The sequence below is a fragment of the Erithacus rubecula genome (genome assembly GCF_903797595.1).
Source record: "Erithacus rubecula genome assembly, chromosome: 5".
Lineage (NCBI taxonomy): Eukaryota > Metazoa > Chordata > Aves > Passeriformes > Muscicapidae > Erithacus > Erithacus rubecula.
The window spans coordinates 55,223,160-55,239,632 of NC_136687.1; the positions used below are offsets into that span (position 1 = coordinate 55,223,160).

Below are 16,473 nucleotides of genomic sequence, written 5' to 3' on the forward strand. Positions count from 1 at the left end.
AGGGAGCATTTGTCCTACCCCCTCTATTCCCAGATGATTGAGAACTGTCTTACTGCAGGTTTTCAGCTGCAGATCTCTCTTTATTCATACCATATGCAGCAGCAGTTTGAGATTCAAGGCAGATATATTTCTTCATGTTGTCTAGAGACAGTGTCATTAGGCTCCTGTGTGATGATTGAATTAAACTATAACCACACACAGATAACCTGAAAATCTAGCTGGAAAAAAAAAAAAAAAAAAAAAAAAAAAAAAGGAAAAAATAATAAGGACTGAAAAATATGTCCTTAATTCACCCTGTTTGCAATGTCTCAGTGGCATATATGCTACTGAGATTATTCAGTGCTTGGAGACCCTTGTGGTAATTGGTTGAATGCAATAAACTGGAAGTTCAATTTTGGTTAGTTTTCCATCCCCAGGCAGTTGAAGTGTTTATTCTCTTCTTACTATTACTTCAAAAGATCTTTTAATTCTTTTTCAATGTGTTTTTTTTCTTACTGACAGTACTAAAAACCTGATGTAAATGTGAAGAAGTGACCATATATGCCACAGTACTTATTTCTGAGCTGTTGAATACGTTTTGTATTTTCTTTAAAATATAAATTATATTTTTAAGGAATGTTATTTTACAGGGTTGTAAAATCAGACTTTTTTTCACCAAAGATTAAATTTTATGAAACTCACAAATCTGCTTTATCATATTTGATAAACATATATGTTAAAGAAAATATGTCAAAATATATGTCATTTATACTTGACAGAATGAGGTGGTCATTCTGTAAAAGACATGGCAAAACATTATGCTATACATTTGAATGTAACTTTTCTAGAAACATATTTTTTTAAACTGTGTTCTACTGCAGTTTTCAAACCAGCTTTTTTTAATGCCATCATCTACCTACATGATGGAGTGGCCATGACATGAATAGAAATTTGAGCACTACTATCTTTAAAAAAAAATTAATTGGCCATGCTCAGTAGATGTTCTAAGAGCTTCTTGGTTAAGATGCTGAGTCTGTGAGAATTTTTTACCAAATTATTGATCTGTGCTTATAAATGAAAACACCACCTGCAGTTTTGGGAACAATAATGGAGCTACCGTAAAGAGCAGATAAAACATTGCACTGACTCAACTAAAATATTTGCATCCTGTTGACATTTAACTCTTTTATTTTTCTGACAATAACTCCTTGTTTATGAAGGGCTACTACATCCCGGCCAAACATTGTAATATCAATTTTTCTAGAAGTTTGCTTGCAGCCTGACAGGCAAAGAAGTCCTCTCTACCTTGGATGGTTTCACAGCCAAGGCTGTCAAGGAATGGGTGAAAAGTAATTGTTTTCAAGTGTGCCCTTTTACAATCATTTGTTTGCTCTGGCTCTTTCATGAACAAAGGCTATTGTTGAGCACATCCAACTAAACAAATAACTCATCTTGGGGTCCCTTTAACAGCTGCCTTAGTACAATGATCTATTTAAATATTACCCTAAAATTGAAACTGAACTCTTTAATGACATAATCCAGTACTATAATACAGAAGAGGCATATGTTCAACTCAACAGCTGAACAATCTCGTCAGCACATGATTTTTAGACATAAATGCTTGTATATCAAATATGGCTTAATGCAATCACTTATTTCACTGGTTTGTTCCTTCTGTTAGCATCCAAATTCTAGTGCCCTTCTCTAACTAGATATGACAGAGTACACAAAAAAGATGACAATATCAGTCGTAAAGAATTTCTGTCTATTGTGTCATCTTCTGTCTATTGTGTCATCTTCTGTTTCGCCTTCCTTGCACTCTTCCTTCTGTTGATAAACCAATTTAGTATGCTGTGCTTTCCTGTGCATTCCAGGATTTATCTTACCTTTAGTCTCCCCGTTTTACTTTCATGTGGCTAGAGATTAAAGGATGATCTTACAGATGTTGTAAATTAGTCAGCAGCAGGCATAATCATTATTAGGCATGTTGCAATAAATGTTTGGAAGTTTTACATATTTTCCAGAGCACAGTTAGTTTAAACCACTGCAGTTTGATGGTTTCACATACGACTTTAAAAATTGAAGCAGGAAATTAGTTTACATTTCATCAAAAGACCAAAGCCATTGTCAACTTTAAGGTCATTTTCAAAGTAGACATCCAACAGAAAAAACTTCATTTTAAATAAGTATTTCAGAATCTGCTTAGAACTGGTTCAGTATTCTCCAGGATAAATACATTATCGATTTACTGAAATTCAGAATAGAGACTTGCCCTATCTCCAAGCCAGTACAGTTACACATCAGACCTCACACAGAGCAAATGTTACCACCCTATTTTGCTTGAGCATTCTAAAAGTTAAGTAACTTTGTACTTGATTTTCAGATAATTGATTGACTCTCATTCCTTAATCTTCCGATTAGCTATTATATGACCAAGATTCATTCCAGAAATGACATGAGGGGGTGAATTCCTGTGGTTAATTCCTGGATAGCAGCTGCTCAGGGGGATTAGGATCCTTTTGTCTTAACTTTGAGGACTGAAATGTTGGCAAGCCTGTATCACCAGGCAACGTCAATTATGTTTTCCACAAGAAACAGTAAATTAGCTTTGCCATCCTGTAATTTTTTTTTCCCCTCCCCTGTTCACAATATGTTCTGGAGTCGTCCAGTAGATGTACAGTTTTCTATCTGCATCTCTGTGGAGTTAATTCAATAAACACACTGAATATTTACCTAGTAATACCTTGTGTTTACTTGTACTTCTAAACACATCATCACACTGTTACCACAAGAAAGCCCGAGATGAACTCCCTGATGAAAACTTCTGAGACTTCTGCAAACCAGGTGGTACTACTGCATGTGGGCAAGTGCTTTGGAGGGTCTGTACTCACAGTCCTTTGATGGAAGCACCAAAATGGGTCATTTCATCCTTACTGCAAGAGACAAGCAATGTGATGTTATTAAAAAGGAGCATTTATGGATAGTGGTTTTTCTCATCCCCTATTGGCTTCAGACTTTGTCCTGTTTGGCAGCCAGTGACCTGACTGAATTATACAGGCCCCTTCCCTGGATCAGAATCACAACATCCCTTGGGAAAGTCCAGCTTTGCAGAATATTGCCTCAGAAGCATGGATTGCTGCAAGCATGACAAGTCTCTACTACCTGGACTGCAATCCTAGGCAGTATTCAAGATCAAAGATGTATTTTAGTTATAGTTTATAGTAGTTATTGTGATATTTTTAGTTCCTCTCTTCAAGATTTACCATATCTAGAACAACATCTGAAACTCAAGAAAGAAGACTAAGGTTAAGAATTCTACTGTTGTGGCCCAAATAGGCAGTCTAGGAAAAGGAATCTAAACATTTTCAGGAGAAAAGAGCCTGTGGAAAAATTCCCGAAAGAATTCAGGACTAATGCAAACTTTTTGCCATACATGCAACATGCAATTGATTAATTGATTAATTGATTAATTGAATACTGTCTTAAAGTTTAAAAAAAAAAAAGACAAACCTTTTACAAGATATGTGAGACAATTATATTCTCAAGAAAGGTTTCAAAAGAGATAATAAACTATATGTGGCAGTTGTTAATCACATTACTTGCCTACAGGTGCTATGAAGCTGAGAATAGTTTGATAGCAGATAGTCTGAAGAACAGCAAATTTAATGCATTTAGTGATCCTGGCAAACCTGGAGGAATTCTTTTTAAAGCCAATGGCAGCATATCCAGAATAAGAGTAGAAGCCAAATGGTGTTCTTCTAATCAGTGGTCCAACTTCCAACACTAAACTTTAGTGCATATTTCAGATGGTCTTTTGACAATACATTTATGATAAGACTAAATTTTCCTGTATAGAATTTGCCTTCCAAATTAAGGTTGTTTTAAATAGGATGTTGTTTAAATGTATGAGCCATATATTGTGTAATATTTTGAATACATATCTGTTTTAAACAATTTAAAGTGCATTTCTCTCAAGCATTTTAGGTCTATGTAATTATGCCCCATAAATAAAAGCTGAGTTCAGACCTGTGTTATTAAAGTACAGCATCCTAGAAGAGAGATGACCTATGAGACAGCAGACTCAAACATACCCAGAGTGTTCCTGCTCTAAAGAACTTATCCAAAGTAATTTAGATAATTCCTTTTAATGTTGCATGGCAAGGGAATGACATTGGAAAGTCCTTCTGTAGATCAGCTCAGAGATATGAACTACAGAAAACTAGCAATATTGTCAAATGTGTGATTTGCAAATATTTACAAATTTCATACAATACATGTATTTACCACATCAGTATTTCTTAACATAAATGTCTTACAGTCTCTGTTTATAACTGCATTATATAAATAGCAGAAAGAACCTGAGCTTTGTTTTTGCCCTGGATCAGATTCAGACCTCTCAACAGAGAAAACACATTTCCACTGCCCACCATTGGGATGAATGATCAAAAAACAATCCATGTGGTTAACAATAGATTAACAAAGTGCACTGCATTCAAAAGCTAATAAAGACAACTACGCTGTTTTCCATTATTTTTCACGATTTGATGACATTGCACTCCTTAGGCTCCTGTGTTTACTTAAACACATCATCAGTTGTGGTTTCGTGCCTCTTTAAGTGCTATGCATACATAATACACCCTTTTTTTCAGGACAAAGTTACAGTTTCCATATTGGCACAAACAAGACATTACAAATTCTACTTTTGCACTTATAATAGAATAATATGTTTGAAAACATACTTCCCACCTCCAAATAGTGTGCATTAGAGAGAGAAAAAGCAGAGCAAAAAGCAGAGCATTTAAAGCATGAAAAATCAATGGCACCTGCAGAATTCCACAGCAGCCAGGCTGTGGTGTTGTTCAAGATACACCTATTTTACAAATACCTAGACATGGTTTTCTTGATGTGTTCTGATGGGAGAATTTCACTTTTTAGTCTCTAAACACTTGGGTAGGCCACCTTACAAGTTAGGATTTTAGGTATTTCTTGTAAGAGGGCAAGCCTGCTGCTGTAACTCCCTCATACAAATGATTCCTCTAGTTCAGAGATTGCCTGTGTGATGGCAGGCACGGGTCCTTAAAATAACTTGAGCACTGTATTCTTATCTGAGAAGCAAGCTCAGATAGGAAATCTTATAGAAGATTCTGTAAGAATCCTCTCTAAGAAATCAGAGAAATCAAAACCTCACTGTTCCAATGGCATATTACACATTTCATGGTAATAACTTCTGCACCTCCAGAACCGTGACATGAAGCTCGATGCATTGATAGTAACTGTATTGGTTCCACTGGCATTACTTATGGCATTAGGCCATGTAATCCTTCTTTGTGTAAGATGGGGACATGGGTCACAGGTTTACTTGTCTCTGGTTTGTGGCTTGCAGGTCCTTTCTGTTACCAACAACACAGAATGTGCGAAGCTACTGGAGGAAATCAAGTGTGCACACTGCTCACCTCATGCTCAGAACTTATTCCACTCACCTGAGAAAGGAGAAACTCCTGAAAAAGAACTTACGCTTCCCTACCTGTGCAAAGACTATTGTAAAGAATTCTATTACACCTGCAGAGGTCACTTACCAGGTAAAACTCATAATAAAATATGGGGCTAAAAGATGTCCTGATATGTTGATATTGCCTGAGCAGTTATAGATCCAGCTTTTAAACAGGAAAAATCCCCACTGATATCCTGGGGAATTTGCCCAAGCAGGGGCAGAATGTCTTCACAGCAGATCTTGTGTAGGGAGGTAAATACTTTAAGGGCTTTCTTGCCACCCTCCTGTTGAACACACATGATTGATTGTTTCAAAGGCATGTGAAACTATTACCTTTGCTGAAATATTAGTGTGTTCATCTAATCATGCAAACAAGCAGCTGGCCATCCAGAAAGCTATTCTAAATGACAGATTGCTTTAAAATGCAAGAAATAAAAGGTCCTGGCTGTTTGTAGCCTCTAATAGCTGATGAGTAAAGCGTTTTTTTCTGGTTTTGTTACCCTAGAAACTGGTGTTTTTTCCACAGGGTTTAAGGCCCATTGAAATCAAAGAGCCCTATTTGATAGACTTCTGTGATCTTTGAATCACTTCCAGCATGCTGTTAACAACCAGCTTCTTAACTTACCTAACACTTCCTCACTGTAGTCAGGAGTTAGCTGGACATAACCAAAAGCAGAGTTTGCCCTGTGTTGTCTGAGGCAGTCACCAAATGTGTGCTATCACTTGTAACTATATCAACAAAATAACCGCAGAAGATGGCTCTTTTAGAAACAGTGTCTTAAGACACTATTATGTTAAATAACATCTTTGGTATTCCCAATAGTAAATTATTTATATGTTTAAGACTGTCATTTTTAAACTATGCTTTTTTCACTGTCCAAACTACTTATAAACAATGCCACACAGGAGAAAATAATTAAATTGGTTAAGATTTCTTTCTTTTTTTTTTTTTTTTAATCCTTTAAACTAGCAACACGGACTGGAAAAAAGGACTTGATAATGAGATGAAAAATGAATTTGTGAATAGTCACTTTTAGCATATGAACACAGCTTTGTAATATAATATAAACATATTTGAGTAAAGGGGATAGTTTAAGTGGATGGGATTTGGAGGACGGTTTTTTAATTGCATGTGTACAGTGTGTACTTGTTTTCTCTGAAACCCCAAGAGTGCAGGGATTTTTTTGCAGTGTTCTTTTATTGACTTGAGAAAACATTTTGAATTTACTTACTTTTTCCCTTTACTGTGGTTTAACATGTATCTCAACCCATTCAAATATGAAAATATTATTATTGTCTTTATAAACTAAGAGATGTTTCTAAGGGTTTCTTAAACCAGCTGTTTCTTGCTCTTTATCACATTCCCCAAAGCAAAGCAGAATAGATCATAGTTGCCAAGACTGCCTGCTGAACAGTGATAACAGATTAGATATTCTAAATGTTTGGCCCATATAAGAAGTCAGCACAAAGACATTTTTGACATGAGTTTGTAGCTAGCACAAATGATTTTCATATTCTGCAGAGCAAGACCCTCCGAGTTGTTTTGTGAAATTCTGTGTTTATGAGGAAACAATTTGTTTAATTGAAAAAAGTGAAAGAGGGAAAAGGGGGAAAGAAGGAGGAGGTGGAGGGAGGGAGGGAGAATGAGAAAGGGCTGAGCAGCACAGGAGCTACAGCCACAGGAACCTCACTCCTCAGATCAACATATGTGGTGACGAATGACAAATTTATTTTTCTACAAAGTTTGTGTATATGTAAAACTGCTGAAGTGCATCAAGATGTCAAGTGCTTTTTGTGACCACCCAGGTTGCCTTGAAAGATAACCAGATGAAAGCATAACTTTAGCACTGGGCAGAGCACTGTGCTTTGCAGGAAAAGAGCTTACATACTTTAGCATCAGTTAAAATAGGATTTTTCCTACATCAATCAGATGCTAATAATTGTTCTAAATACTTGTCCTGAAAGTAGGTTGTACTAACAAAAACTTATTGCATGCTTACATCCACCAACAGGATTAATTTGGTGAATTGACTGGTACTCATGGTCGTTGATACCTCTTCTTTCCCAAAGGTATTAATTAAGATTCAGGTCTCCCTTTTTGAGAAGATGGCCTATAGGATTTTAATGTCCTTTCATAGACTTGTTTATTTTGAAATATAAATAATTAAAATAACTTATTTGGGGGTTCTGTTTTCCTTGTGAGACTTGTTCTGTTTTCCTTGTGAGACTTGTATATCCATAATAATATTTATTGCAAAAGAAATAAAAAAGTAGAAAATGTGGAAGCTATATTTTCAGCTTAGCCTGGAGGATTTTACAAAGAGTTGAAAATTAACAGGCCCCCAAACCCAAGGTCTCTGGCAATGATTCACTGTGCATTTGTTAAAATGTCGAATAATTACTCTTCCTCCATTAGGGAGTGCTAATTGTTTCTGAACACCAATACAACAGAGTTTAAGGAAATTGCTGACTACAAAAATAGTTTTATCCCTTAAGTCTTGTGCAAATGAGAAATATTATTAACATTTTAAGACAGCAAGCATCTTTTCTAGGATTGAAATGTTAGCACTACATATTAACCAAGAAGACTGAGAAATTATGCATCAGTTTTTTTCATGAGTTAGCTTCAAAAATTCATTTATTTTTCTGTCTCCTGCAAAGATGAAAACTCTAGCAGATCCTTGGTTAAGTCTTTTGAAGACAGTTTGCCCACCAGTTATGATTGTATCAGAACTGCCACTAACTTCTGTAGGAATATGGAGAGAAAAAGTGGACCCTATTCTTTATTCAAGCAGAAGAATATCAGAAGCTGTTAAGATTATATGGATGAGCAGGAGGGTGTAATGTTTCACACAGACTTTGAGATTAGAGCTTCTCTGCTTCATTCTAGATAACTGTTCTGGTTATTTCTCATCTAATCTTTACTGCAAGCCTCAGTTTAAGGGATTATTGATGGAGACACTGAAGTTAAGTGATTTAATGAAGTGTCTTCAGTCAATATGAATTTTAAGTTTTCCCTTTCCATAAGAGAAGACTAATGTTTTACTAACATAGCTAGTAAAGAAAGGCACAGCTGATTCTGCCTTTAGACATAAGCAGAACCTTGATCCATGCCATTGGAAGTGGCATATTCTAACCTGTGCCACAGCCACGGTGCCATCCAAGGACATGGGAGAGATTTTGAGCTATCTGGCCTCCACTATTTTAATTTGAAGAAATGGGTTCCAGATGACTGTGGGTGAATTAAGATCCCAGCCCAGATCTGAATCCAGACATTACCAGAACAGATGTCTGATAGGATTTTTCAAGTACCATACAGGGTGTTCCAAAATGTTGAAATTCTAGCCTAAAACACTGGAATTCTAAAAAATTCCACAACTCATAGAACACTTCCAGAAGTTCCAACATGGCTGATTAATAATCACAGTCAACCTGCAGAGAAACAGTAGTGGCTGGTGAATTTGTCACTGGTAACAAGAGCACAAAGGGGATCAACCCTGGCCCTGCCTGTGTGCAGGAACCTGTCTGAGCAGAAGAGAGTCACCAGTCACTTGAAAACCAGTTGGAAATTATGGAGCTACCAGCAGATTTATTTTGAAACAGATGCATTTTGAAACAATCTGTCTGAAATCACATCTTTGGTTTGGTTTTTGCTGGCAGTTGAGAAGAGAGGAGAATATGGGGTTTTTGTGAACAAATTCACATTTAGCTGTCAAAGGTGCAAATCAGAAAAAAACCCTAAAAGGTGAAGGTTGCTTTGACACAGTGTTGAACTGTATGCTCAAGGTCACAGCAGAAATAAAGCAGGTGAGCCTGACTTCCAGATGCCCTCAAAGGCAGGGCAGGTTTACTCAGATGAGTGGATGATACTCTATCCTGTGTGCAATGCAAACAGGAGGGAGTGAGTAGGAACTTGACTTGCTGCAAAGACTGAGACATGCTACCATGGCACTGGAGAGTGTGTCAAAGAGCAGAGGCAAGGGAGTGATCAGGAAATCCAGCAAAGTGCAATTTGGTGAAGGTAGGATAGAAAGGGAGATACAGTGTGAGGAACAACTGGCTGCAAATACAAGTGGAGAGAGGAGGTGGGGATCAGCTGGGAGCAGTTTTCCTTTGAAAAGGCTTTTAATCTTGCAATTTATTCCCACAGTGTTTTATAAAGGCGAACACAGAAAGCCTTCACTGTAGCTGCCTTAACTGAAAAGCCTGTCGTTGGATTCTTGTTTGCAAGACAGAAAGTTTAGCATAGAAATGCAAGCCTGTGCAAAATCTGACACTTAAACATGATGTTTAATCATCCTTTGTGATTTCAATTTTCTTTGTTAACACAGGCACTGCTCTGTCAACACGTACACAGCTGGTAGAAAATTTGTAATAATATGTATGAGTCTTTTAAAATAAATTAGTAAGTACAGAAATTCACACAGGACCAAGGGTTGCAGTCCCTATTACTTTTTTTTTTCCTTTTCTCCAAACAATTCTAGTGCTTAGGGGCACTTGTCAGGGACCATTCTTCTGGACACTGTACAAACTGAACAAAATGGCAAACTGTACACTAAAGACCTTACAATCTAAGCATGAGAAAGAAGATAATAAATGGCTACAAGCAGATAGGAGAGTAGAAGAAAATGTTTCTCTAAATGTCCTCAGTGAAGCTGTTAGTATGTTAAATGAAGCATATGTAACACATGGAGATTTTTTTTTTTTTTTTGTAAATTACTATGGTTTTTATAGAACAAAATAACAAAATTCCACCCTTAATGCACAGGTGAAACTGTATTTACAGAGGTTACATTCCTTCCAGTAATGCAACATTTTTCATAGTTTAATTCTAACTCCACTTTTTTACAAGCATTTCTAATGAAAATGGTCCATAAGCCTTATCCTTTCTTGGAATCTGCTGATGGGTTTGCTAAACAGCAAAAGGCAACTGCACCATGCACTTTACTGCATGGTAAAATATTTCATGAGGCAAAGGGATTAGTCTTACATGTAAGAAAAGGCATTGCACTGGTCAAGTGAGTTTGCATCTGATTGTAATTTGAAATGGACACATACCAAGTGAACAACATGCTCACAACCTGCTCTGGGTTTCCCTGTCTAAAGATAACACTCAAGCCAAGATAAATTTATCTTTAGTAAATAGTAAATTGTATACTATTCTAATTCTAGAAATTCTTAGTAATCATACATCTCTAATTTGCTATTGCATTTTTTCAAATGACCCACTGTGCCTATAGAAATAAATTATTAAAGGCAAACCCCTGTATTCTTCAGTCAAATAATTCAACAGAAAGATTTTAGATTACCTTTGATTTTGGCATTATATTTGCAAGTCTTGGAATACTACTCTATGATTATATCAGAGTTCCTCTTCAGTTGTTCCACTTGAAATTACATCTCCCATTTTCTCCAAATAAGTACTATAAATTAAAAGCAGCTCCTCAGAGATGAAATTCACTGAAGCTCCAAATCACAGTAATTAAACTTTTACACCACAACACGCTACCACGTGTTTCCAGATATTATTTTATATAAATCAAAGGCAGGTTTTGTAGTGCCATTTTTCCTATATTTTTTAAAGGAAGATGTATATGAAAAGATGTATATAGTTGGGTGGGAAAGGCTTTTCACTCCACAAGAATTCTGGGATCCAAAAAATTTTCCTATTCCACATAAGGAAGAAATTGAACTCTTTCGAAATTTTCCATGAAGAAAGCCACAGAGAGACCACCCCAGGATAGCTAATAAAGTCGTTGTTAGGACATTTACTTGGGAAATGGGAGACTTAGGGTCAAACTCTTGCCTGACAGATGAGGGGCATTGACCTGAATATTCCTCTTCCTAATGAAACACCCTAATTACAAGACATTGGAGTATAGTGATACAAGGTTTGCTGTCTGGTTCTGTCTTTTTCATTTAGACCAGAAGTTTGAGCTTGGACCAGAAACCTCATGCTAACTAAAATTTTGTCAAAACTGATAATGTTTCTGAAAAAGCTTTGCTTGTAAGAAATTGGCATTTTCCAACGAAACACAGCTGTCCCTGATCAGTTCTTATTGTACGTTGTAAGCCAGAGGTTTTATGGCCAAGATCTATGGATTACTGCATTATTCACAAGTGGTAAAGCCATGCATAAATTAGCCTCTAATGCCAATTAAGTGCTAATTCCATGTATCCTATGAGTTATGTCCTGGACTGTAGTACATCCTAAGACAGTTGCCAGTAATGCAAACAGGAATGAAGGTAACTTAAGACTTATTATCTTAACAATGTTCTGGTAAAATAGAACATGTATAACTAGCCAGACTCTGTCTTCTTAGATTTAATACTCTTGATTAAAACATGGATATAAATGACTAGAAATAGGTTTGTGAAATAGAATAGAACAGAAATAGATTTTTTTAATGTCCTTAAACATAATGAAAGAAAGTAATAGCAACAGTGGCAGAGTTTTTCTTCAAAGCTCTCATTTTATCAACTCTCATTTAAGCTTTCATTTATCAACTCTCATCAAAGCTCTCATATTATGAACTTTGTGTGTTTCTCTGGGTCTCGAAAATCCTTCCCATTTTAACCTAAAACCTAAGGACCACCTTTCATCCAATGCAGCATGAAACACATACCCTGTTTCAGTGGATAGGACTGAGGAAGTCAACTTCACCATGGGACACTGCTCAGCTGCTTTAATGCTGGGAATCAACCAGAGGCCAGCTGGATGTCAACACAGTGCAGTTTTCACCACTACTTCCCACTTCTCACCTCTCCAACCACTGTCCTTTGCTGGCAGCATTCCACAAAAATTTTACTGCATGTTTTTCACCAGAGTCTTCACTGAGATTTTGACTAGAACTAATCACTTATCCAAAAAAAAAAAAAAAAAAAAAAAAAAAAAAAAAGTTAAACAGAAGATGCTCAGGCTATTTTACAGCAGATACTACACTTGATTGATAGGGTTAAAACTTGGGAGAAGTGCATCACAGCCTCAACTCTGAACTTTTTCTCTTAACTTTTTAGTGAGTGAACCATTGTGTCATTTTGAATGAAATTTAAGCACACTGAAAATGAGGTTTAATACAAATACAGATAAATAAACTGTAAAAGGCAATGCTCAGTTTGTGTTTATACATTTCTGTTTACTCAGAGCAGACTCTTTTTTTGCAGATAGCCCTTTGTTTAAAATGACCTCTTTTTCCACTATAATCTATTTAAAGATTAGTTTGATGACACAAAACTGCATACATGACAACACACTAAATATTTGTATGCTCTTTTGCATTTTTAAGGTTTCCTCCAAACTACAGCTGATGAGTTTTGCTATTACTATGCAAGAAAAGATGGTGGTGTGTGCTTTCCAGATTTTCCAAGAAAACAAGTGCGAGGGCCAGCTTCTAACTCCCTGGACCACATGGAAGAATATGACAAAGAGGAAGAGATCAGCAGGTTCATAAAGATAAATGCTGTTTAATCTGAAAAAAAAAAAATCACCCTAGTAAAGCCTGTGGTTTTCACAGTGAAACAGCTCAGTGTGTGCTTATGCTGAGCAGCTGTGTTTCCAGATGTGACTTTCTTTTGCTGCTGCTAGTGTATGTCATAAAAGAAAGTTACATGAGCTTCAACACTTCAGTACCATTTGATATTTGCCTTGCTGAAAAGGTGTTAGAATCCTGCTCTGATCCACCCTGTGGATCTTGGTTATCATCCAACCCATGGATCATTTGTAGTTCTGGGAAGGAATCTGCACCAAAAATTAATATTACTAAACAACTATGATAAGTTTGTTAGTAAAATATTTCTGTTGTGATCTTCAATTTATTTCATTTGTGGTTTTTTTTTTTTTTTTGGTGAAAATAATTCACTTAGATTATTGTATCATAAGTCATTATTTTAAAATGGATTTTAGAAGCCAAATTTTATCCAAGTGATGAAATATACTGTGTTTATTTTTTAGTAGAAATTCTGTATTTCTAAATTTTCTTCTTTCACCAATTTTTTTCCCTCCCAGTGCTCCACATTTTGGATCTAAGTTTATTTAATGTTCTCTTTTTTCTGTATGCTGACCAAATTTCCCTCAAGTGAAGCTCAAGCTGATTTTCTGTTTTATGTGCTGGCATACATTCAAGAAAATAATGTATACACATTAGCATATTAAAAATGTTTTATTATAAGCCTGCTTTTAATGTCATTGCAGAGCAGTAATTTTATCTGATAGGGACATTGTTGTATCACAGTTGTGAGAAAGAAGAAATGTCTCACTATTTCTTTACATTTCTTTAGAAAGCACAAGCACAACTGCTTCTGTATTCAGGAGGTTGTGAGTGGACTAAGGCAGCCTGTTGGAGCAGTACATTGTGGGGATGGATCCCATCGCCTCTTTATCCTGGAGAAAGAAGGATACGTGAAGATTTTCACTCCCGAAGGAGATATACTCAAGGAACCTTTTTTGGATATACACAAACTTGTTCAAAGTGGAATAAAGGTTGGATTTTATACTTACCTCTACCTTTTTATATTTTAGCATGTATATTGGAGAAATGGGAAGAATAGTTTTTAGATATTAATTAAATTGAAGTAACAAAAAAGAGTAATGACAAGAGACACCACAGTTCTTTCTGGCAAAGAAAGTAAAACTCATAGTGGGAAGGGAAAACAGTAACTTGTAACTCTTATCAAACTTTTTTCTTTCCCTTCATTTTTTCCTCACTTTAAATTCAAATTAAACTATCCAGCACCAGCATTCTACAGCTATATTTTTGTATTTTCATCCTTTGAGCTCATTTCCATTCCATTTGAATTGGTGAGTTTTGCTGTGGTGCCAGTGGGAGCAAGTTTGGCTTAGGGCCTCCCCTGCCCCCCAGGTGCTCAGTGATGCCCAGGGAACTGGACACAGGAGGGGGCCTGGGAATGCTCAAGGGTGCCCTGGAGAGGAGCAGGGGTGCTCATTCCCTCTTGGCTCCACCCCAAATGTAGCAGAAGCTTCCCTGGGTGGGAGGCTGCTTAAAACTGTGTGTATTGGAGGGGCATGTAAAAGTGACTGAGCCCCTAAATTCAGACAGGATGGTTGGTGGGATGAACAGCTTCCATCCTCTTCACTGGGAACACTTTCATGGTCAGGGCAGTGAGTGGGCAATAGGCACTGATGGGAATGTGTTGGAAGGTGGGGCAGAGAAATTACATCTAGTTATGGGGTAAGTACCAATGGAAAACTCATAAGTCTGTTAGAAGATATTTTACTTCTGGAATGCTGTCAAGTGTTGTTCCATGCTAATTTCCTGTCACAATTCAGAATGGTAATGCAAGTGAAATCCAGCTATATAAAGAAGTTTTAAGTTGTAGTCAGATTATGCCCAGAATAGTCAGGACTATGTATCAAAAAGTCTTCTTAGATGAAAGTTGTATTGACATACTCTTCATAGAGGAATCTTAAATAATAATTGTGACAAACCAGATCAATTTAAAATGTATAGCACATGTTAACTGATAATTTTGTTCCAGCTATAAGGACAAGAGGTCAGTTAGGACAGACTTTTCTGAGAGAAAATCTCTGACGTTTTTAGTGTGTGTTGAAAAAGAGAGCAATGAAACATACTGCACCTTTTTCAGGAAACAAAACACTTTATATGATTATGTATTTTGCTGAATGCTTCCCTTTCTGCCCCTAGAGATAACCATTATGTTCAAGATATCCAAACAGAAGAGACTTATCAAGGGTGTTTTTGAACAGCCATCTAAGGCTGTTTCATATTTCTTAACCAAAAGTTCTGATCATTTGTACGTGTGGAAAACTGACAGTGAAGTTTCCACAGAACTGTTACTGCTCCCAAAGAAACCTTTCTCAAGGAAACTTTTATAACTGCAACTTAGAGACAAGGCTAAATGGAAAACTGATTTTCCATGCTTCTGAAGAGGCACTAACATGCTTGACATGACTCTTAACAGGTACCCTCAGGATCAGATTCAACTCTTAGATCTGTTAAATCCATGACCTGATCTTTTCAATCTATCCTATTCAAACCATCATATAATGCTCTACACTGGATCTGTTTCAACTGTAACATTTTGTGCAAATAATTTGATGTTTCTAGGCTAGAAATCCTAATTCAATTCCCTAAGATAACAATCCAATGACCAAGGAAAGTTGTATTGCAGTGTTTAATGCAGGCTGGCAAGAATGGAGGCTATTTTGCAGGTAAGGAGAAAGGGAATGTGCCTAGGAGCAAGACTCCAGCTCTTAAACAGAAAGTGTAAAGAATCTGTGGAATGAGTACATTACATAAAATAATAAATAAATCAAAACCCCCAAACCTCATATAACCAAAATGGTAGTTTTAAAACAAGGGTTCTCAAACTTATTTACATTTATCCTCTGCAGTCTGATTCCCATAATCGTTGTCCATGGTCCCTTACCCACAATGATGGGAGATCACTGTGGCAATGGCAGCATTGTCACTCCTTGATAGAGTATTTGGTTTTAGTTAACTGTTACATGCTTCAATACCAGAAATCAGTAATGGAGAATAAATACTCTGTGGATAGGTGATTTTCCAGCAGGCAGTGCAGAACAGGCAGCAGTTAAAAAAAAACTCAACAAACCAGTATGTAAAACACTGCATCCACTTGCAAAGTGCAAACATTAAGAATGTGTCTTCTGTGCTCTCTCAGGAAACATGTATAGTGCCTGATTTTGGATGTACACTCTTTGAAGAAAGCAAAAACCACTCACCTGTTTTCCAGCCTCAGAGCAATAATAGCAAGAAAAGGCAAACAATTTTTTTCCCTCAAAAGAAGTGTACAAATTTGCTCTCTTATACTCAAGTGTCTGAAAACTGCAGATTCTGCTATTTTCTTTCTGTACCTGAAATACAAATACTGAGCTCCAGTGACAATAAAACCAGCAAAAATACTTTTGCAGACTTCTAGAGATATATCTTGTACCCAGTAAATAATTAGAATAATGATAAAGACAATGCTAATGCTAATAATGCAGCTGTGGTTGAATCAAA

The 16,473-nt window shown here is 36.5% G+C and overlaps 1 protein-coding gene and 1 long non-coding RNA gene across 3 annotated transcripts in view; one reads left to right on the plus strand and one right to left on the minus strand.

The window, feature by feature from the left end:
• The window catches only part of HHIP (hedgehog interacting protein), a 71,920-nt gene that overhangs the window by 1,825 nt on the left and 53,622 nt on the right, over nucleotides 1-16,473 (plus strand). Inside the window, exons 2-4 of the mRNA XM_079307233.1 lie at nucleotides 5,363-5,558; nucleotides 12,757-12,913; nucleotides 13,748-13,949. Coding sequence (XP_079163359.1) covers nucleotides 5,363-5,558; nucleotides 12,757-12,913; nucleotides 13,748-13,949 — 555 coding nt within the window. The remainder of the gene's footprint in view (nucleotides 1-5,362; nucleotides 5,559-12,756; nucleotides 12,914-13,747; nucleotides 13,950-16,473) is intronic.
• The window catches only part of LOC306802714, a 38,546-nt gene continuing 37,676 nt past the window's right edge, over nucleotides 15,604-16,473 (minus strand). For both annotated transcript variants that reach the window (XR_013774437.1, XR_013774438.1), the window contains exon 3: nucleotides 15,604-16,325. This is a non-coding gene — a long non-coding RNA (uncharacterized lncRNA). The remainder of the gene's footprint in view (nucleotides 16,326-16,473) is intronic.